The following is a 21,660-nucleotide window of genomic DNA, read 5'->3' as shown; positions in this document are numbered from 1 at the left end:
TAACCACAAAGTTACACTCCTTCTCCAGGCTGACTCAGTTCTGCCATGACCCAGCTTGTGAACTTGACTGCTAAGGTATCTTCCAACACTAGCAGTCTAAATTTCTCTCATCATAGGTAAGGTCCAGACTAGATGACATTATGATTAGCCTGAGAATAGGCTAAGAACAGTATAAGTGGTCAAAGAGTAGAAACTTCAAACATAAATGAATAGGGACTTCCCTGGCAGTCCAATGGTTAAGACTCTGCGCTTCCATTGCAGGGGGCATGGGTTCTATCCCTGGTCAGGGAACTAAGATCCGGCATGCTGCGCAGCCAAAAAAAGAAACATAAATGAATAGGTAAGGACTCAAAAAGTATGATTAGAGGGAAAAGATCTATTAATTCAAAGAGTTAGTCATGTTAGTCAAATGGCCTTAGATAAGTGAGAAAAATCCTTAACTACAAGTTTAACCTTTAGTTTAACTATAATCCTTTACAAAATCAGAAAAGCGCTGAATCCCTAAACTGGAATATTAACTCTCCAAATACAATACAAACTAGTCAAGGATTCATACGATATGAACTAGCTTAGAAGTCTCACGTTAGCTAAATTTTAATATTAGATATAAAGTCTTTCAAAATCAAAAGAGAGGGTTGTGTGTACAGGAAAAGAAAATATCAAAACTTTGACAAAACTTCTTAATGAAAAAAACACCAAACTCATTTTGGAGGACCTCCTGGTTATTCAGACTCACAGGCAGGAGCTCCAGGGTAGTCTTATTCATCACAATGCCTTGGAACAAAAGTCTTCCATCTCTGGGATGTCCAGCCAGCTGCAGGCTGACTGAGGTGGGGGAACCCCACCGCTAAAGGCTAAAATAACATTTTGAGCCATGAATTTATTTGTCAGCAATATTTCAAAGCCACATCTATCTGATGACTCAGTGCAGGACTATTTTGAGATGTCCATATGTGGGTGTCAAAAGCCAAGAAAGTGTTCATGATTGAGCCATCAGGAATGATCACCTCTATGGAAGCAGAATAACCCTGACCAAGAGCATGTGCTGCAGATTGAACAAGACACTGAAGGGTGTCAATGGCACCCCTCCACCCACAGCAGTTATTCCTCTTCTGCCCCTGGTTAGTATCCACATCCTTGTGGTTCCTGCAGGTCAAGTGGAGCTTCCAGAAAGTGTGCAGGGTTGAAGTGGAAAAGAGTAAGGAGCAGCAAAAAGGGAGTTGGATGTCAGTTGTCCAAAAAAGAGGACATATTGGTCTCCTGGACAGTAAATAATGGGTGAGCATACTAAAAGGCAAGTTAAAAGGTTAAAAGGATCAGTGAAATGAGTGATGGTTTATGGAGTGGAGGTGGGAGGATGGCAACAGGAATCCTCCAGATTGAGCACCTTCAGGAACAAACTAAAAATGGAAACATAGGTGAAAAGCTAGGTATAGAAACAGCTCAACCCAAAGGTAAGGGCTTCAATTTCAACCCTTTAAGCAATACTTAACAAAGCAGTCATATTTATTGCTACCCTTCCCAGAAATAGCTTCATTTTGGAGCCCACTCTTTTGGAGATACTCTAAGAACTACAAAGACTGTGCTGATAGTAGTAATACCACTGAAGTTCTCCACAAAATACAGAATATTTTTAAAATTAAAATTTTTTAATTTAAATTTTTATTTTAAATTTGTAAATATTTTTAAATTATAAAAGATAGCACAGAGAGTGAGAGCTTGAAAATATGAGTGAATGTTCTAAACAGGCAATACCCAAGGCAAGGTGATCTGTACATATGTTGACATCAAGACCAGGGGATCAGGGCTTCCCTGGTGGCACAGTGGTTGAGAATCCGCCTGCCAATGCAGGGGACACGGGTTCAAGCCCTGGTCCGAGAAGATCCCACATGCTGCAGAGCAACTGAGCCCGTGCGCCGCAACTACTGAGCCTGTGCTCTAGAGCCCGCGAGCCACAACTACTGAGCTCACGTGCCACAACCACTGAAACCCACGCGCAGCTACGAAGAGTAGCCCCTGCTCTCCGCAACTAGAGAAGCCCGCGTGCAGCAACAAAGACCCAACACAGCCAAAAAAAACAAACAAACAAACAAACAGACCAGGGGATCTCCTAACTCTTATGGAGAAAACCAGGTTTTTAAAAAGATAATACTTATAAATAATAAAGTACTTTCACAACTGTTAGCTCATTTGATCCCCAAAATGTGTGCCTAGAGCCCGTGTGCCTAGAGCCCGTGCTCCACAACAAGAGAAGCAACCGCAATGAGAAGCCTGAGCACCGCAACGAAGAGTAGCCCCCATTCGCTGCAACTAGAGAAAGCCCAAGCGCAGCAACGAAGACCCAACGCAGCCAAAAATAAATAAATTAATAAATTAATTTTTTTTTTAAAAAAAGGTAGCTTCCTAACAGGGTGCTTTTCTCCAGCTCTGACTGAAGTGGCGAGTACTAGTTATTGAAAAAGAAAAACAAAGCACTTCTGGTATGGAGAAAAGCAATTTATCCCGTCTCATAAACTGGTATACATATCCAGCCTTTTTTGCTCAGATGCTGAGCCGACCAAACAATCTTTCAAATTGTATTTAGGAACACTGGGTTGATCCATTCCAGCAAGAGGAAATAAACACCCACTATAAATAACCTGTTGCTATTTATCCTGCCAAGGTCCTCTTTTTGTTGTAAATTAATAGATGGTTGTTCTGGTCTAGAAAGCATCTGCAGGAGAGTTATCATGAGTCAATTCTTTATACCAGGGCCATCCAGTGGAACTTTCCATGATTATGTTCGAAAGGGTAGCTAGCCAACTATGGCTACTGAGCACTTGAAACACGGCTAGGGCCACTAAGGAAGTGATTTATAATGCTATTTAATTTTTTTTAATATCTTTATTGGAGTATAATTGGTTTACAATGGAATGCTATTTAATTTTAATTAAGTTAAATAGCCACGTATAGCTGGTGGCTACTGACTTGGACAGCACAGCTCTAGACCCCTGGTACTCAACGTGTGGCCTGCGGATCAGCAGTGTCTGCATCACTTTATTAGCTTGTTAGAAATGCAGAATTTCAGGCCCCACCCTAGACCTACGGATTCAGAATCTGCATGTTAACAATATCCCCAGGTGATCTGTATGCACATTAAAATTTGAAAATGGCAAGGTTATTTCTGAATGACCTGAAAATTAAAAAAAAAAAACAAAAAGGATTGACTGAGAACCATATCTGTGGTGACCTCTGCAAATTGCAGATACCCACATTTGAGACCGGTGTCCAGCATAAGGGGGCTTCTTTCTTTGTATCTGTCTCTTATCCATCCCTTAAGCATAGCAGAAAGGGGAAAGTGAGAGAAAGGAGAGAGCCTGGAACACTGAGTCTAAGGAAAGTTAGTACAGGATATGGGGATGGGGGTGTGGTGGGAAAAGCATGAGTTTCTCAGGGATACCTGTACAAAGTAAAATGATGGAATTCCCTTGATAATTATTCACTATGGATGATGAGTATTTGGGCGTTCATAGTATTATTTTCTCTTGTGTATGTATGACATTTTTTAAAATTGAAAAATAGATGTGATTTCAGAGATCATGTGTGTGATAACCAGCCTCCAAAATGGTCCCCAAAGATCTTCTCCTCCTGGTATTCATAACTTTGTGTAGTCTCCTCCCATACTGAATCAGGGCTGGTCCATGTGACCAAAGTGGAGGTGACAGGTGTGACCTCATAAAGCTAGGTCATGGTGACTTCTGCCTTGTCTCTTGAATCTCTTGCTCTGAGGGAAGTCAACTACCATGCTGTGAGGACACTCAATCAGTCTTGTGGAGAGGCCTTTACAGAGAGGAGCCAAGCTCTCTGGCCAACAGCCGGCCAGTCATGAGTGAGCCATGTAACTGAGCCTCTGTGGAAGTTGATTCTCCAGCCCCAATCAAGACTTCCATTGACTGTAGCTCCATTTGTTTGCAACTGCCAAGCCAGAACTGCCTTTCAAGCCGCTCCTGAATCTCTGACCAAAAGAAACTGTGAAAGACTATAAATGTATATTCTTGTATTAAACCACTGAGTTTTGGGGTAATTTGTTATACTGCAATAAAGAACTGATGCAATGTGATTTCAGAATTTCCCACACCCTGAATACCCTCCCTACATTATCACTGATGCCTGAAATAAACAGGAAAGGAAAGACCTTTTCACACTGTGCATAGGGTTAACATGCTAATACCCCTTGAAAAGATAATACATTCCCTTAAATCCATGGTAAAACATGTGACAGATATAAGTTCTTTCTTTTGAAAACTCTTAGCAGGCTAATATATTGAGACATTAATTTCAGTCTTGTTCTTGCTGTTGTAAGAAACTAGAAAAAATAAAAAGGTAATTTCTCCCTCAGGGTCTATCATCTCAAGAACAGCTAGTCTTGAATTATAAGGTCTAGGCTCTTCTTACATCCCCTTATTCCCATGCCCAACCCCCAAAACACACACTGGTTAACAGCTTCTTGGTGTTTCAGGGACCACCCTAAAGAAGACAAGCCCCCACCCCCTTCATTTTGAGGATTAGGTAGCAGAGAAACTATGCTGGAATTGCTCCATAAGGGGAGGGGAAAGAGCTGATACTGGTTTAGGAAAAGGGCAAGTGCCAGACTTAAGGGATGAATGATTTCCCCCAGGCTGGGAAGGATTTTGGAGTTTCCAGGAATGGAAACTTGTCCCTGGCTTGTATGCAGTCGGGGTGTATGTGTGTGTGAGAGAGAGAGCGAGAGAGTTGCCTCACAGGGTGTCTGTGCTTGCACCAAAGATCCTCCCTTACCCCTACTCCTGCCCATCCAGCTTGTAGGCTGTGGAGCTGTACCCTTTCAGTGGTACCCCAAGAGTCGTGGAACAGTAGCATCAAGACTGAAAAAAAAGGTCCTTCTCCAAATCTTTCCCCCAAATGTTGGAACTTCACAGACCTAGAGAGAGGGGAGGGAGGAACCTCAGAACGTGACTAATAAATTTCCCGCCAACATTGACAGCCGGGAGCTGAACCAGATTTCTCTAATTTGTAAAATTAGAAGACATGTGACGCATCTTGTCCCGAAGCCAGTTGCAGCGAATTCACTTCGGTTAGACCTACTTTTCCTGAGAGCGGTTTTGGTAGGTAGAAGGGTGGGGGGCGGGGGGTTGAAGGGGCTGGAAGAAGGTGGAAGAAGTAATTGGGGAACTAAGGGGCCAGAGCCCCCCTCCCGACAGTTTTCCTCGCCAGGTCCCGACACTTTCCGAGAAGCAAGGAGCGGCGCGCGGCCGCTCGTCCGCCAGTCGGGCTCCGACACAAACACACGCACGTGCGCCCCGCCCCCGCCGCGCGCACGCGCCCCGAGGCTCCGCGGCGGCGACGGGCGCGCGCGCGGTGTTCGCTACCCCCACGCCGCTCCCAGCGCTCGGATCGCGGCGCCTCCCGCTCCCAGCACCGCTGCACGCCGGCCCAGGGGACCCGGAGACGGTGGCCGTGGTCTGGGGGCTCCGACGGCGCAGCGGTCGAGGCGGCGGCGCGGGGGGAGCGGAGCGGAGCCCGGCAAGTCCCCGGGAGGCGATGTTGCCGGGCGCGGGCCCCCGCGAAAGGCGGGCGCCGCGGCAGGCCGGCCGGTGAGGCGCCGCCAGGGGAGGCCGCGACGGAGCTCCCGGACCCGCCATGGGCTGAGACACGTCCTCGCCGAGCAGGTGCAGTGAGCAGAGGTCCCGCGGGGGGAGCCCCCCCCGACAGGCCCCGGGGGCCCTCAGCCCGTTTAGGGCTCGCCCTACCCAGCCTGTGCCCGGTCGACCTTCCTTCAGCTCCTCCCCAAAGGCCCTGCTGACCCTGCCTCCAGACCCGGGCCCTGCAACCCCTGTAACCCCAACAGTCCCTGACGCCCCGGCGATCCCCATCCTCCGCGCCTGTGACCCCAGCCCAGCAGGCCCTTGTGCCCACCTCCTCTTCGGTCCCAGTATTTTGAGCCCACCGCCTGCACAGTGCTTGGGAACTACCCAGCATCTCTTCCTTTCTCTTCTAGCCCAACGGGGATGGGGCCGCGGGGGTGGGGGGAGAGGGGAAGGCAGGAGAGTCGGTCCTTCCCGCCAGAGGCCCCGGTGACCACAAACCCATCCTCTTTCTCTTAAGCCTGTAGTGAAAGTGACGCTTCCTTACCCCACCAGAACATGCCCGGGTGACTTCCTCCCAGATCTTCCTTGTGGCCTTCCTCGCCCTCCCCATTGACACTATGCAACCCCAGCGTGACCTGCGAGGCCTCTGGCTCCTGCTGCTGTCCTTGTTCCTGCTCCTCTTTGAGGAGGCCAGAGCTGGCCGTCCCTTGGTTAGCTGTCCTGCCGCCTGCCTGTGCGCCAGCAACATCCTCAGCTGCTCCAAGCAGCAGCTGCCCAACGTGCCCCACTCCTTGCCCAGCTACACGGCGCTCCTGGACCTCAGCCACAACAACCTGAGCCGCCTGCGGGCCGAGTGGACCCCCACGCGCCTGACCCACCTGCACTCTCTGCTGCTGAGCCACAACCAGCTGAACTTCATCTCCTCCGAGGCCTTTTCCCCAGTACCCAACCTGCGCTACTTGGACCTCTCCTCCAACCAGCTGCGTACGCTGGACGAGTTCCTGTTCAGTGAACTGCAGGCGCTGGAGGTGCTGCTACTCTACAATAACCACATTATGGCAGTTGACCGCTGCGCCTTCGACGAAGTGGTCCAGCTGCAGAAACTCTACTTGAGCCAGAACCAGATCTCCCGCTTCCCTCTGGAACTGGTCAAGGAAGGAGCCAAGCTACCCAAACTAACGCTCCTGGACCTCTCCTCCAACAAGCTAAAGAACTTACCATTGCCCGACCTGCAGAAGCTGCCCGCCTGGATCAAGAATGGGCTGTACCTGCACAACAACCCGCTGCACTGCGACTGTGAGCTCTACCAGCTCTTTTCCCACTGGCAGTACCGGCAGCTGAGCTCCGTGATGGACTTTCAGGAGGACCTGTACTGCATGAGCTCCAAGAAGCTGCACAATGTCTTCAGTCTGAGTTTCCTCAATTGCAGCGAGTACAAGGAACGTGCCTGGGAGGCCCACCTGGGTGACACCTTGACCATCAAGTGTGACACCAAGCAGCAGGGGATGACCAAGGTGTGGGTGACACCAAGCAATGAACGGGTGCTAGATGAGGTGGCCAACAGCACAGTGACGGTGTCCAAGGATGGCAGTCTTCATTTCCGGCGGGTGCAGGTCGAGGATGGGGGTGTGTATACCTGCTATGCCATGGGGGAGGCTTTCAATGAGACACTGTCTGTGGAGTTGAAAGTATACAATTTCACCTTGCACGGACACCATGACACCCTCAACACAGCCTATACCACCCTCGTGGGCTGTATCCTCAGTGTGGTCCTAGTCCTCATATACCTGTACCTCACCCCTTGCCGCTGCTGGTGCCGGGGTGTTGAGAAGCCTTCCAGCCATCAAGGAGACAGCCTCAGCTCTTCCATGCTTAGTACCACACCCAACCACGATCCTATGGCTGGTGGGGACAAGGATGATGGTTTTGACCGGCGGGTGGCCTTCCTGGAACCTGCTGGACCCGGGCAGGGTCAGAACGGCAAGCTCAAGCCAGGCAACACCCTGCCGGTGCCTGAGGCGACAGGCAAGGGCCAGCGGAGGATGTCAGATCCAGAATCGGTCAGCTCGGTCTTCTCTGATACGCCCATTGTGGTGTGAGCAGGATGGGTTGGTGGGGAGATTCTGCCCCAGGAGAGGTAATGCACCCCTGAAGGATATGAGGGGATGGAAGAGAGGGCTAGCTGCCCAAGGGAGTGGGTTCCCCCCGAACTCAAGGGAATTGGTCACGGGTACAACAACAGGCAAGACCCCAAGCAGGGTGTGGCTGCCATGATTTTCAAATATGGATATGCTAATTCTCAGGCAAATGCTACACCCCTACCCAGAGCCCTGGCAGTTCTCAATGTGGTGGAAGAAGAGGAGTGTATCTGAGCTGGTGGGAATGAGGAAGGGGTGGGAGGAAGAGCAGATTCCTTAAACTTTTTTGAGGTCATCCCTAGCTCCTTAAGAGAAAATTATTTGGGAAAAAAAATCATTTTTTCCTATCTCTGCCCACCCACACCTGTGATGTTGTGTGTGATGGCGGGAGCTTCCACAGCAGCCATGTTGGGGAAAAGCTATATTATCTTTGACCAGGAAGTCACACTTCACAGCTGGGGAAATTGGAAACCTTTGGAAAAATGAGTCAGGAAAAGGCTGAGACCTTAATCAGTAACACTCCCCAAAGCCGTTGTAAGACTTCCCACTAATGCCTTCCTCTTTCTGGATGAGCCCTGGGTGGATGGGTCTTTGCAGGAGCCTGGCCTGTTGCCTGTCAGATATGGCAACAATGTGAGACGTGGTATCTGTGCCTTGTCCTGGGACCAGTGGTACAGAGGGGTACAGCATGAACCAAGGGGTCCATGTCACAGCATAGATGCCAGCACAGAACTTGGAGATGGGGGATAAACTCCAGATTGGCTAATTCCCTGGTTGGTGAAACCTTTGGTTAGCATTTGATTCCCAGCCCCTGTGTGTGGCACCAGTGTGGAGGGTGCTGAAAGCAGAGCTTCTATGGGTGCCTGCCGCAGACGTGGGATGGGGGCCTCTTTGCACTAGGAGGAGGAGGGTAAATCAGCCTCTATTATGTAGCATCCAGCTGGACCTACCTGATTTTCTGTGTATGCCATCTCTTCATTCAGTCTCCTGGTCAAGTTCAGGTGGGATTCTGAGTGTTCCCTAATATGCTGCTCTGCAAAGGAAGGAGTCCGGAAAGTCTGGCCCCAGCTGGGTTAGATTGGGCTCGGGGATGGAGGGGGCCGGGTATGTATCTCTTCTGTGTTGACAAAGCCGCTTTGCTCCTCTCTTAGAGATCTCAGCCCTGCTGCAAGGCCAAAGCATGGGATCTCATCATCCGAGGAGATGGAATTGAGTGGTCTCTGCCACAGAAGGATGGCAATTTGGAGTGTGGCTAAGTTTTGCCCTCTCCACAAGGTTCCAGGCAGTCTTGTAACAGACAGTGGCACTAAACTTTCAAAAGGAGACCCTCTCAGCCAGAGGTCTGTGCAGTTGTTGTTGTCAGGTCCGAGGAACTTAAGAACAGGCCCAACGTTCCATTCCATCCCAGTTGCAGGATACTTTGGGTATAGAGACGACCACTCCCTTTGACTCTACTGCAGGCCCTGGGAGTTGGTTGCTCTGAGCTTTGGCAAGGGGACGAGCAGGGCCAAGGTGAAAATGTTCCCTGACGTTGGTCTTTTCAGTCTCTCCCCTCTCTCCCACCAAGTCTCCTTCCATCGGAAGTTCTCCAGATCTTCTAGTTTTCTGATCTCTCTTTAGGTTCCAAGAAGTGTCATTTACCTGCGGGTGAAAGCTGCTTGCTAGGAGGGCCTAACTCCCGCTGCCTATTAAGATTCGGGGAGGGGACTGGAACTCAACGTCTGCTTCTTGTCTGTTCCTGGGATGTCAAGACTGCTGTCCATCCTTTATTAGTAACCTAGTTTTGTCAAGAGAGGTGCAGCATTTCCCTCAAGTACTTGCATGCTCATAGGTCTGCATGCACCCCAGCACCTTGACTTCCCTCAGGACAGTGAGTCTTCAGTCCCCACTAACGTCCACTTCCAGAGTCGTTTCCACCTATGTGCACAACTTCATGCACACAATTTTCTTGCCCTGTAGGAGAGACAGTGACCATGCCAGGCTCCACAAACACAAAGTTTTGTACTTTAGATTTCTGAACTGCCTGAAGCTTCACCCACATCTCCACAACACTGAATAACTTCTCAGCAAAGGCTGGAGTTAGGAGAACTACAGGTTGAAGATCTTGAGAGAAGGGGTGATGAGGAGCTAGCTGGCTCTTCAGACCCCTCAGAAACCTTCCTTGGATTAAAGATGATATATGTGAGAAATAAATGTAGAACTAGGTCAGTGACGGACCCAGAACACTGGCAGGGGACCAAGGAGCTGTAAGTTGCTCTTCCTGTGTTAACTGCCCTGGTAAGACAGGGGCAGGAGGAAAAAGTTGTCTGGTTATATTCCAGAGACTTCTGAAGATTCTGATACTGAAGCTATAGGAACCAGGACTCCCTCCTCAGACTTACCAGGGAATCGGGGAAAAATCTCACCTCCATACTGCAGCTTCCCCTCTAGGCACCATCTAGAGCTCTGAAAATCTTTAAAGTCAATGTCAAATGAAGTGGGTCTTCTGGGGCATTCTAGCTGAGTTCCTGAGGACTAGGTGGGCCATTTGCTTCATAAATCCTACCCAGTTTAGGGCATAATATCAATAAAAGGCCCTGAGGATCTAAGTCTCCCCACTGTATCCACTAGGTTGGCCAGTACCTACCAGTTTGAGAGACTGGTAGACGTGCCTGGCTGCCCCACCAAGGGACTGAACTGATGAGCCTCTTCCCATGGTTTCAGTTGATAGACCCCAAAGGTAGCTTTCTACCTGGGGGATTGGGTACTCAGCGTATGTAAGCTCACTAGAACCCTGTGTGGGAAACTGCCAGCTCTGGTTATAAGAAAAGGTCGAGCCATCACCCCACCCCCATAAACCAGACGTGTCTCCCAGGAAGCAGGTGTCCCTGGAGACAGAGTATGACAGGGCTCTAGAATCTGTCTGTGTGGTTATTTGTGATTTTTTTTTCTTTGCCTGTATTTATGAGGCTCCTAGGAAGGAGCCAGGAGCAGGTATACCCCAGCTGGGGAGAGTAAAGCCGACTGATTCCAGTTTTCCGTGTGTCCTTACCTTTGTACTTCCTTGTAGCCCTGCTGGCGGAGCAAGCAGGCCTCCCCATGTCCAGGATCCTAGTCCTCCCACTTATGTACTCTCAGGCTGGCAAACGTTGGAGCCTCTGGGCTCTGAAAACTAGACAATGATCATTAAACCTGGCTTGAGTCTCTGTTCTGGCATAGTCTGTGACTGGTTTATTTATCTTTTCAGCCTGTGGCTGGGGTTCACTGTACCTCAGAAGGCTGTGACCTGTCTAGGGGGAGAAGAGTTAAATGCTGTTATAAGGGCATGGGTTGAATCCACATCTAGGCATTAAGATGGACCAAGGGTCAGCCAACCTTTTCTGTAAACAGCCAGACAGGAAACGTGTTCGGCTTTACAGCCCATATAGTCTCTGTTACAACTACTCAGCTGTACCGTTGTGGCAGGAAGGCAGCCACAGACAGCACACAAATGAATGACTGTGGCTCTGTTCCAGTAAAACTTTATTTATGGACATTAAAATGTGATTTCCATATCATTGTAACATGTATCTGAGGTTTTTTAACCATTTAAAAATGCACAAACTCTTACTAGCTCACAGACCATACAAAACCAGGCAGCAGGTTGGTTTTGGCCAGCAGACCATAGTTTGCCAACCCGGCAGATATTCTCAAAAGAAATGTCACTGAAGCTTTAGCAAGAGAGAGTTTAGAAATTCCATGACTTGGGCTAGAGCCTGTAAATAAGAAGGCCTTCTGGATCCCTGGGGAGGAGGGTTGCCTCCCTGAAGAGTTCTCTTAAAAGTCTGGATCAAGCCTACAAACTGTACCATGGAAAAATGCTTGGACTGGGTTAAAAGAAATGATGGAGAGCAGCTCGGTTTCACAGTATTTTGATTATTACCGGTATATGTTCATGTCGTGAATGGTAACCATCTTAGTTTGGCTTAAAGTATATTAATCTAATAGGAAGGTTATTATTCATTGACAGTGTAATATGTCCTAGGCATTGCACAGAACACAGAAATGCGGTCCCCACTTTCTTGGTACAGAAGACAGCCTACCAGAAATTGGACTGGATTCTACTAAACTCTGAACATGCAGTTTCTTTGGCTACTCTCTTGGTACTTCTGGAAGGGGATTGTCATGGTAGATTCCACAAGGGAAGAGGAAATGGTATAAGGAAAAAAGAAATTAAAAGAATCAGAATTTGGGGAATTCCCTGGCGGTCCAGTGGTTAGGACTCCACGCTTCCACTACAGGGGGCACGGGTTCAATCCCTGCTTGAGGAACTAAGATCCCGCAGGTCACGCAGTGCAGCCAAAAAACAAAATAAAAAAAATAAAAGAATCAGAATTTGAATAATTACCTAATTTCTTACATTGATAAAATCTTGACCAAAGGACAGTCCTCCTCTGTCTGGAAAGCTGTCTTTTTCTCTTCATGAGGAACAAGTAAAGTGGTGTGGGATGGAGACACCTCACAGCCAACCACATCAGACCAATCAACCTTGGCAGTCAATGAAATGACAGATGTTGATGCCAGAGCACCCCCAGAGTCTACATTTATATAGTATTTTTTAATCTTTCCAAAGCAGTTTTTGCTATGGCTGAGTTTAGCCAAGAGGGTGAGCTGATAAAGAGAACAGATCTGGGGAAGACTACTGAGAGTTCTCCCCTGTATTTTGGCCTGTGCCAAGCCCTGTCTCTGTGCCGGAAAAGTTTTGATACTCCTTTCTCCATCATCCCAAGGAATCTGTGGCTGCACCTCTTCAACCCTCCCCTTCTCCCCCCTTCCCCAACCCCCCAGGGAGTTCCATAGTATCTGGCCAAGATGTGCAGTTTTGTCTGCCATGTCTTGCCGCTCTTCCCCTAGCTCCTCTTAGGTGGCACTGCAGGAGAATGGATGAGGTTAATACGATGGTTACCTTTTAGCACAGAAAATGGGAGTTCAGTGGATTGCCCAGCCTAGTCTCTCTTCCATCTGATCTCTCAAACTCCTTCCCTTTCTGCAGTTGTAGCTCTTGTACCCCTTATCTTGTCTCCCGGGCAACCACTGGTGAAGCTTCACTTTCCCCACCCACACTGCAGAAAAGGCTCAGGCCCATGCAGTAGTATGGTTAGCTCTTCTGGTCTGGCTACAGTGAGCCTATGCTGGATGCTTCCTCTCCCCAGGCTTGAGAGAGGAAAGCTAAAGCAGCTGCCACGTCAAGCCCTTTCATCAGGCTTATATACTGTTGTGTGGAAAACATGAAGTGTTTTCCTGCCCTGAGGCCTTCCAGTCGACATAGGCTTTGTCACAATTCCACAATCACAGAGGGCATGGAGAGAACCAACCTTTAGGACATGAGGCCCTGCAGGAACTTCTAGATGCCCTATAGCACTGACATACATAAGGTGAGAGTCACTGACCCCAAAGTTGGGGGGTGCGCATGCATGTGCACGCCCATACAAACATGCACACAGGTTGGGGAGCACTGTAGCTGGATAGAACTTTGTGCTGCTTTTCCTTCACCTCGCACTGCTCCTTCACTTGGCCGTAGTTTGCTTTAGGTGTGGACCTAAGCAGAAAGGCCGAGCCCAGTCTTGGGCATCCTTAGAAAGCACTGTGAGATAAGTGGGAATCTGCTTTAAAGAGAGGGGTGCTGGGGGCCCCTCATGTATACTCAATGAGACAAAGTTGAATCCTCTGGTACCAGAGACTAGCCTGAAGTAGCTACTTAATCTGCTTTTAACAGAGGTTTAAAAAATCTGGGAAATTCTAATAGCATGTAGATTAAAAACTGGAACTTATTCCCTGCACATTGGTAACTTAGTCAAGCCTTCTGGGTGGGTGGATGGGTGGGTGGGTAGGGAGAAGGTGGTCTTACTGGAGGGAATGGAGGGAATCTGTCTGCTTTAAGCTTAGCCCAGTGCTGAAGACTGTCTACATCAAACCACCCTCCAGGGCAGTTCTGGGGCACTATCCTCCTGCCTTTCAGCTGTGTCTTCTCTGTGCCTTTGCTTTGCTGAGGCCATGATCGCAATGCCTGACTAGTGTTTCATTCCTGGATCCCAGGATAGGGAAAAATAAAATAAAATAAAAACCACCAAGATTAAAAACCAAATACTGAAGCCTCTGCGCTCCTGGGGTGCCTGCCTCTCTGTGCCCACTCCAGGCAGACTGCTGGCTGTTCTCAGACCAATGGAATGGAAAGTATCCTTCTCCTAATTTAAACATAACTGCTTTCATGGCACGTGTGTGTGTGTGTGTGTGCATGTGCGTGTGTGTTTTAATTCCAATAAAGTCCTTTGAGGAGGAAGGGGCTGTGATCCTACTCCAAGAGCTTGAAACAAGGAAGGAGAAACAAACCCGTGAACAAGCCAGGGGTTGTGTCTCACAGCTTCCCACCTCCACCCCGTGCCTGGGTGAGGGCCTGAGGCAGCCTGTGGCTATGGGGGAAACCAGAGGGTTGGGGTGGCAGAGTTGTGTCCACTGCTGTTGCTCCTCCCTTCCTGGATCGTCTGCTCCGCCTTTCCCTCAGAAGAGCAGAATTAGGTAGAAGAAATTTAGACAGACTTGTGACCAGGAGCTCCAGACTAAGACCAGCTCCAGGAACTTCAGGCTGGACCTGGGGCATAACTGACTCCAAGATTTGCAATCAGCCCCGTGACTTGAAAGCACTAGCTGGCAGCACTCAGGGCAAGCTTCACTAGAGTCATAGCCTTGGTGGCGTTCCTGACCTTGCATCTAGGAGGAAATGTCTGTGTTCTCCAATGATGGCCAGCAACACAACCTTTCTGAGACTTGGGTCCTCTAAGCATCATTATCCATAACTGTTTATTGCCTCCCTAAAAGAAGCATAAAACCCAGAGCCAGGCTGGGTGAAAGAGAGATAAGGACAAGCACATAATACCACCTGTTTACATCTGTTTAATGCTTTGAACTTCCCAATGCCTGTTAACATGCATTCTGTCATCTAGCGCTCACAACATCCCTGTGAGATAAGTCAAGCAGTAAGTGATTTGCCTGTGGCCACACCAGTGTTAGGAGCTGGGTTAACCCAGACTGCAGGTTTCCTAGCTCCCAGGTCGATTCACTTTTCACTTCATGATATGTAGGCTCTTTATGCCAACCAGACGCAGGGGCAGCGGGAGCACTGAACCAGACGCCTCCCTGCTCCCTAAGCCTGCAGAGGCCCACCAGAAATGCTGAGGGAGTCAGGGGTGTCCCCTGGAGGCCAAGACAGGTCAACAGAAGGAAGGGCAGGAGTACTAGAGGTTCAGTGTCAACAGCCACCACTACCAGTGTCAGTGGAGCATGCACTACGTTCCCTACATCTTGGCCTTTGTCAGGTGAAAAGGCCTTATTAGTTTACTCAGAGGATGCTCAGGGCCCGCTCCCAGAGGAAGGATAAGGCTTGGCTGGGAGGTGAGACTTCTGACCCCTCCTCTCTCTGCAGCCCAAGAAGAGGGGGAAGGTGAGGGCTGGCTGACTCAGCCTGCAAGTGCTTAGAGATCTGGAGCTGAAAGGCCCCAGCACTGTTCAGCTAATGATTATTATTAACTCTGAACGGGCCTTGGCATAGCAGCCAGCTGGCTCAGGGAGAATGCCTGGATCTCCCACAGTGAGGTTTTAAAAACAAGACCCATAGCAGCCATGCCCAGGGGTGGAAGGGTGGGGACGATGAGAAGGAAGGGACAGGCCAGTGTCAAGGAGTGGGGAGAGGCAGTCTGCCCGGTGAGAGGGTGCGGCCAGGGGAGGCAGAGGCTGGCAAGAGATAGCAGCCTACCTTCGATGCAGCTGAAAAGCCAAGAAGGTGAGGCTGGGGGACTTCCCCAGACAGAGCTCCTGCCACTCAACACCACTCCCCAGCCAGGGGCAGGGCGGGGGGAAGTGTTGGGGTGGGAAAGTGGTGGCTATGGGAAAGGTGGGGGCTTCGGGGTGGTATGTGAACCCAGAATGGTGATCCTATTACCATTTGGATTTAGATACAAAAAGCATCTATATTTCTAATGTCCTCAAGGCTGAGTTTGAATGTAATCATATTTGGAATCAGGACTTAGTGAGCTTGATATGCAAATTTGTGCAAATGACACAGAATTTTTAAAAAACTTGAACACCCTGGCTTTTTTTAAAAAAGGCAAAACAGGCTGGCTACTAGCAGCCTTCCCTAGTTAGGGGACAAGGGCAAAAGGGCAGCCATTTGCTTCTCCCCCAAGGCCTCTGCCTCACTCCTGAGGAGCCCAGATAATACCCCAGATGGGCAGATACAGGGAGGTGGGGGGATAGAGGATGTAGGGAGGAGGAGACACACAAGCAGGAGGCATATGCAGCCAGCCGTCAGCCCCCGAGATCCCAGCTGGAGGAAGAGTGCCCTGGCACTGAGGTCTAATGGTTGTCCAGCTGCTGCCCCAGGATGTGAGGGCAGGTGGTGATGGAAGGAGAAAGGAGGGGAGCGGAGGGAAGTCCCCCTACAATCTGGCCAGCTGGGAAGAAGGGCTCCTCCTGGCGACCTCCTCCCTATACTGCAATCAGACTGGCTAAGCAGGAGGAGACCACCTGTGCTCCCCTCTCTGCCCTGTGCCTCTGCCCCCCGAGGCCTACCGGTCAGAGAAGTGACAGCTGGGACCCCTTCCTCCTGCAGAATATAAATGACTTCCCCCTTCCTCCCAGGGCTGGGAATAGACATCAGCTGGCACTGCCCACGCAAACTGCCGGCTGTCAGCCAGCCTGCCCGCTCACCAGCCCCCGCACCACCTGGGAGGAGGCAACACCTCAGGCAGGCTCGGGCTTTATGGTGTTGCCTGCTTGGCTCCCAGAGCAAGCTGGTGAACCCCACCCAGCCTTCCTACCCTGCTATAGACAGAGTAAGACTCCCAGCACTGACTGTGCTGGGCAAGGGGAGATGGACTCCCTGATCAAAGCGACCCTCGGTGAGAATCTCCTCCATGCAGCCCCAGTAACCATCTCTCCCAAGTTCAGGACACACTGAGGAGTTGGAGAGGGGAGAGAGGGCAATGAAAAAGACAGGAACAATCACCCTCTGCATAGCAGGGGTCCCCCTTGAGATGCTCAGGGTCTGGAGGGCTCCTAGGAGATGACACCTGACCCGGAAGCATCCTAGCGAGGTCCGCTCAGAGGACCCCTCTGCCCCTGCAGTTCTCACTCCTGTACTGTTGAATCATACCAACCTCCCTGCTTCTGAGCCACCCAGAGAGGAGGTCTTGAATCTTCTAAAGACCTGAGATATCCAAAATATTGCTATCTAGGAACACCTACCCCTGCTCCCGGGACCTAGAGCTCCAAGCCCTACACCACAGGCCTCCCAGAGTTCCCACTGAACTCTCTCTACCAGCCTTAACACCAATTTCCTGGCTCAGCCATTCTCAGTATTTGCCATGGTCTACGGAGGTCCCAGCTCCCCGACTGAGCCAGACGACAGTTAACCAATCTAGCATCCAGCCCTTATCACCGAGGGCAGTCTGGGGAACTACTGATACTTTCAGTTTGGAACAAGGAGGGGTCTCTGCAGGGAAGAGAGCCCAGCCCTCATTTGCCAGCTGGCACCAAATTCAGCCCCCTCCTGGGCCAAAGAGCTGGCAAGAGACGACACTTGAGGAAAGCTTAGCTGACGAGGAGAGAAGGGGAACCAGAGACACTTTGTTTTCTCTTAGATCAGAAGAGCCTGCCCCATTTCCTTGACTCTTATTTTGTTCTAACAGTTTCGGAAGAGCTCCACGAAGCTATGTGCTAAGGCAAGGACCTGAGCCCTAAGAAGGACAAAACATGAGATGCTCAGGACTACTTTGCCACTGAGAATGGATGTCTCGCAGCCCTCAAGCCCAGATCCTGAAGTGAGCTGAAGGAAGTTCTTAGCTGGGCTAAGAAGCCCAGCCAAGAGCCAAGGCTTAGTTAAGCCAATGCCCTTTTGCTCCTCCAAAAGTTTTAAAGTGACTTTAGTGCCTTTACTGTCTTGATGTTCTGGAGACCCTCACCTGGGCCCCTTCTCTCCACAGTGCCTGACCCCTTGTCCCCTGGTGCAGGGGCCAAATTGGCACAGATTCCTGAAAGGCCACGAGAGCAGACCTGTCCCTCCAGAGGGGTAAGGAGACAGTGAATGTAAGAATTACACCCTGAGTCTGCTGAGTGGGCCAGCCCATGGTTCAGACCTGGGAGGGTGTTCTGTGACATCAACTTGACAGACACTGAATGTTAAGAGAGATTGTTTAGAAACAATCACTCATTACACAGATGAGGAAACTGAGGTCCTGAGACATGTGACTCGCATAAGGTCCCACAATAGAGTGTACAAGGACCATACCCCATAAACAAGACCCACTGGCTCTCTCCACTACATTGCTTTCTCAAAGTGACCCAAAGAGCCATAGCTGTCATTCATAAGTTGCAGGAATCCAACTTTTCACCAGGCATGCAAGCAAGAAATGACTGCCAGCACCACCACCACCACCACCACCACCCAACACTTCTGTCTCCCATCAAGAGTGGAGGCTTCAGGATCAAGCTCCCCATCACCTTTCACTTGCGCCCCGTACATTTCCCCATTTTGGCCCACTGAGTCATCTGTCAGCAACGGCAGTTTGGGTTTCTGCAGCCCCTAGCCCAGCTAAGAAATACAAAAACCCTACCACTTCTGAAGTGGATCCCTGAAGGTCACCAAAGGAACCACTGAAGTCCAAGTCAAGTGTCCCATTTTGATTCACAGTCTGGAGGAATTCACATTTCCATTTTCTTCCTTGGCAAGTAGAAGCTGGAGATCTGGTGCATGATTACCAGGGCTGGATGGAGGGGCAGCGCCAGGCACAGGTACCAGGCTGCACCTTTGATCTGGGCCTGGAACCACACTGAGTGCATACCCAGGAGCACTGTGACCGTAGCCATTAGGTAGATCACCAGTCCACATGTCAGATGGTAGAGCTTGAGGCGAGCCACCCTTGAGACCCTGGCTTCCCGGGGACAGAGGAGGCAGAGCCCACACAGTGCCTGGACGCTAGTGGCCAGCAATGTCAGGGCCCCTACCCAGCTGTGCCAGGACACCAGGTGGGGCAGCTCACTGCGGGTCCTGCTGGAGATGATAAAGCCCAGGCCCAGGGCTGCGCAGAGGATGGCTAGGGTCTGCCCCGCCCAATGGAGTCGGATCCGGGCCTTTCGGGAGCAGAAGAAGAACACGGAGTGCTCAGGCGAGAAGAGTAGGATGGCCTCAGATGTGCAGAGGCAGAACTGTGAACACAGGAGAGGGCCAGTGAGCCTCAGACCCAGCTTGGAGGCCTAAGGAAAAAGAGGTGCCCTCATACATCCAAACAAGGAGGACAGAGGGTGGGGGGCTAAAGAACTCCTACCAGGACCACCTGCCACACAGGTCAGCATTTGTGGGCAGAACTGGGAATCCATGCTAGAGCGGAAGTCTCATCATTCAGGCTGACATCATGCCCCCACCTCCACCACAGACAATGACCCTCATTTCTGGACCAATGGGAACAGCAAATGTTAAACTTCCTCCTGAACTTTGGGGTGGGGAGCAACTGGATCACACCCCTTCCACTTCCTCCTTTCAGGCCCTACTGGAGAAAAAAATGGTATCTTCCATGTCCTCCCACCCCCTTAAATTACCACCTGACTACCTACAGCCCAGCCCTCCTGTTTCCTGATCTCACAGGTTGCAGGGAAAGATGGGGCCCTGGGCGTTTCCCCCCACCTCTCTGAGCCTCAGAAAGGCTAAGCCTTCTGAAGGCTGGATGCTTCCTTAGGGGCATATCCAAACAAATCACCTGCAGAAAGAAGCCCAAACTCACCGCCAAGGCCATGAATACAGGGTGCCAGGAGAAAAGACCTAAGAATCAAAGAGAACAGACTGACGGCTGGGCACCGTTGTTTCTACCCCTGTGGCTGGCTGGAGCCCAAGGAATCTGGCTGGAGGGGAAAGGTCAGAGTAGTGTCTCCAATCCTAATGGGTAATCAGGAACTCCGGGCAAAGTGGAGCAGCCAAAGGGCCTTAGGGTGAGCAACCAAGAGGGCAAACATACCACTTTGGCCTGGGTTCCCCATTCAGCACCTCGCAGCTACCAGCCCAGTCCTAGAACAGACCTTGGCATCCCTCCTTTACTTGTATCATCCACGAGGGGCTTTGCTTATGATGAACTAGTGAGTTCCGTTCACTTCAGTCGTCTCCTCTCCTCCCAGCACCCAAAGCCCCACCCTTCCAGGACCCACCCCCAGGGCCACGCCCCACCACGCCCTTACTACCCCTCCACAGTCCGCCCATCCACTGCTAGGGTTCCCCCTCCATGCCTCTTAGCGCTCCCAAGCGCTGCCCCTCCAGCATCTCGGCTCCGCCCCCTTCCCCGCCCCACCTTGCACACTTACTGGTTCCTGGCCGGGACAGCACTGTCAGAAAGATGGTGAAGCCCAAAGCGACCAGGTGCGCCATGATCCCACTGCCTCTCCGCAGCCACCGGGTCAGTCTCGGCTCCCTCTGTGGAGCGGGAACCAGACCTACCTCCAGGGACTGCATGGCGGTGCCCAGCCGCCCCACACTTCCAGCTGCCAGGGCACGTCTTCCGGGTTTGCGATCGCGGAGGCGGCCTCGGCTGCGGGAGAGGCTCCTCCCCGGGACGCCGCCGGCAATGCGGCGGTTCGTCCACAGCGCCCTCTGGGGGCTGGGGGAAAGCGCATCCGTCCTGGAGAGCCCCGAGGGCGAGGGCGGAAGGCGACTGGACAGCTCCGGGCCCACCGTGTGTCTTCTGCCCAACTCATGTGTATCTTTATGTCTACCCGGGCTGACGGGGCTTATGTCTCAAATAGCCTGTGGAAACTACATTTACGACAACTGATTTCACCCGAATCACAGATTTGGTATACTGAACCAAGAGTGTGAAACCAGTGTTTTGAACAGTTTTCCAGAAATACTGGATTTCCCTGGTTGCCCACTCTCTCCTGCCACCTCTTCTTCTGTCTTGTTAAGGGAATAAGATTCCTCCCTGCCTAAAAGCAAGGAGACTGAAAGGAGAGGAGAAGGCTAAAAACTAGTGCCCTGTGCCTGGTGAATTCAGGTTTGAGGAGCAAAGGAGGGACATGCAACAGTCGTATCCCCTGTCTGCACAGTAGCTGTTGTCCCCAGTGAGACAAATGGAAAAACTAGGGCACTCCCAGCCCTTGCCGCCTCCACACCATCTGCTCAGCCCTGGGGAGCCAGGCGAACCTGAGAGGCTAGGGCCTCCCACACAGCTGCTGCCTCCCACACCAAGGGAAGTTCTGTAAGTGAGGATACCTTTTCCCTTCCTGACTCCAAAAAAAGGTGTGGTTCAGCTTACGGAGGCCTACCTGGGAGAGGCTGTACCCTTTCCTGAAGGGTAAACCCACAGGCCATGGAGAAAGAGACCAAAACCAGCCATCCCACAGAAATCAGGGACATCCTGAGTGCAATTACCAACTCAAGCTCCAGTGGTTGAGAAAATAAGGCTACTAGTAAGAGGCAGGAAGGGCAGAAGGGCTGAAGAAACTGAGGCAGTAATTCAGACAGGACGGAGGAGCAGGATTGCTGGAAGACCAGAAAAGGGCCACAGGCGGACATCCACAGACCTTCAAGGCCAAGATCCAAGAGCAGAGCCAGAGGTGTGGCTCCCCTCCCCGATCCAGTTTCCTTTCCCAATGAGACTGTAGTCCCCTTGCTCGCTCCGAGCCACATGCCTCCACATCCTAAGACTCCCCCAGTGATACAACCCCCAGCCATTTCCACAGACTAAAAGGACAAAAATATACGAGTGTAAGAGATTTTTTTTGCGGGCAAGTGACGGGAGCTGGAGTCTGACTGCCTATCATCTCAGCCTCCTGGGGAGCAACTGGGGACAGTAAGGACACTCATTTTGTTACATTTCTTTCCTTCCTTTTCTACGTTTCTGTTTTTATATTTTCTTAGCAGC

The 21,660-nt window shown here is 50.8% G+C and overlaps 2 protein-coding genes across 5 annotated transcripts; one reads left to right on the top strand and one right to left on the bottom strand.

Annotated features, from left to right (window-relative positions):
- Window positions 1-5,391: 5,391 nt before the first annotated feature.
- Window positions 5,392-17,521, top strand: AMIGO1 (adhesion molecule with Ig like domain 1). 3 transcript variants are annotated; one of them, XM_036853555.1, is made up of 3 exons: window positions 5,441-5,687; window positions 6,159-7,743; window positions 17,446-17,521. In XM_036853555.1, exon 2 carries the CDS (start codon window positions 6,224-6,226, stop codon window positions 7,703-7,705), a length of 1,482 nt encoding a protein of 493 aa, XP_036709450.1. In that variant the 5' UTR covers window positions 5,441-5,687; window positions 6,159-6,223; the 3' UTR covers window positions 7,706-7,743; window positions 17,446-17,521. The 3 variants fall into 3 exon arrangements, with proteins under 3 accessions (XP_036709431.1, XP_036709450.1, XP_036709440.1); XM_036853536.1 differs by lacking the exon at window positions 17,446-17,521 and having other exon boundaries at window positions 5,392-5,687; window positions 6,159-10,931; XM_036853545.1 differs by lacking the exon at window positions 17,446-17,521 and having other exon boundaries at window positions 6,124-10,933.
- A 419-nt stretch (window positions 17,522-17,940) lies between these two features.
- On the bottom strand, window positions 17,941-21,549 carry LOC118895960 (cytochrome b561 domain-containing protein 1). Of its 2 annotated transcripts, none has more exons than XM_036853573.1 (3): window positions 20,105-21,549; window positions 19,534-19,571; window positions 17,941-18,961 (listed from the first exon to the last, which is right to left on the bottom strand). In XM_036853573.1, the coding sequence occupies exons 1-3, from the start codon at window positions 20,250-20,252 to the stop codon at window positions 18,458-18,460; spliced, it is 690 nt and encodes a 229-aa protein (XP_036709468.1). In that variant the 5' UTR covers window positions 20,253-21,549; the 3' UTR covers window positions 17,941-18,457. The 2 variants fall into 2 exon arrangements, with proteins under 2 accessions (XP_036709468.1, XP_036709459.1); XM_036853564.1 differs by having other exon boundaries at window positions 18,422-18,961; window positions 19,510-19,571.
- Window positions 21,550-21,660: the final 111 nt, after the last annotated feature.

This window comes from Balaenoptera musculus, chromosome 1 (assembly GCF_009873245.2).
Source record: "Balaenoptera musculus isolate JJ_BM4_2016_0621 chromosome 1, mBalMus1.pri.v3, whole genome shotgun sequence".
NCBI classification, from domain to species: Eukaryota; Metazoa; Chordata; class Mammalia; order Artiodactyla; family Balaenopteridae; genus Balaenoptera; species Balaenoptera musculus.
Note: the sequence above shows the minus strand (reverse complement) of the source record. Positions and strands in the feature narration are given on the sequence as shown.

Bases quoted from the DNA above. Each gene is read 5' to 3' on its own strand.
- LOC118895960 (XM_036853564.1), bottom strand. From the start codon at position 20,252: ATGCAGTCCCTGGAGGTAGGTCTGGTTCCCGCTCCACAGAGGGAGCCG. The intron at 19,572-20,104 runs GTAAGTGTGCAA...TTTGATTCTTAG, and splicing joins GCTGTCCCGGCCAGGAACCA to GTCTTTTCTCCTGGCACCCT. The intron at 18,962-19,509 runs GTGATTTGTTTG...CTGTGTTCACAG, and splicing joins GTTTGGGCTTCTTTCTGCAG to TTCTGCCTCTGCACATCTGA.
- AMIGO1 (XM_036853555.1), top strand. From the start codon at position 6,224: ATGCAACCCCAGCGTGACCTGCGAGGCCTCTGGCTCCTGCTGCTGTCC.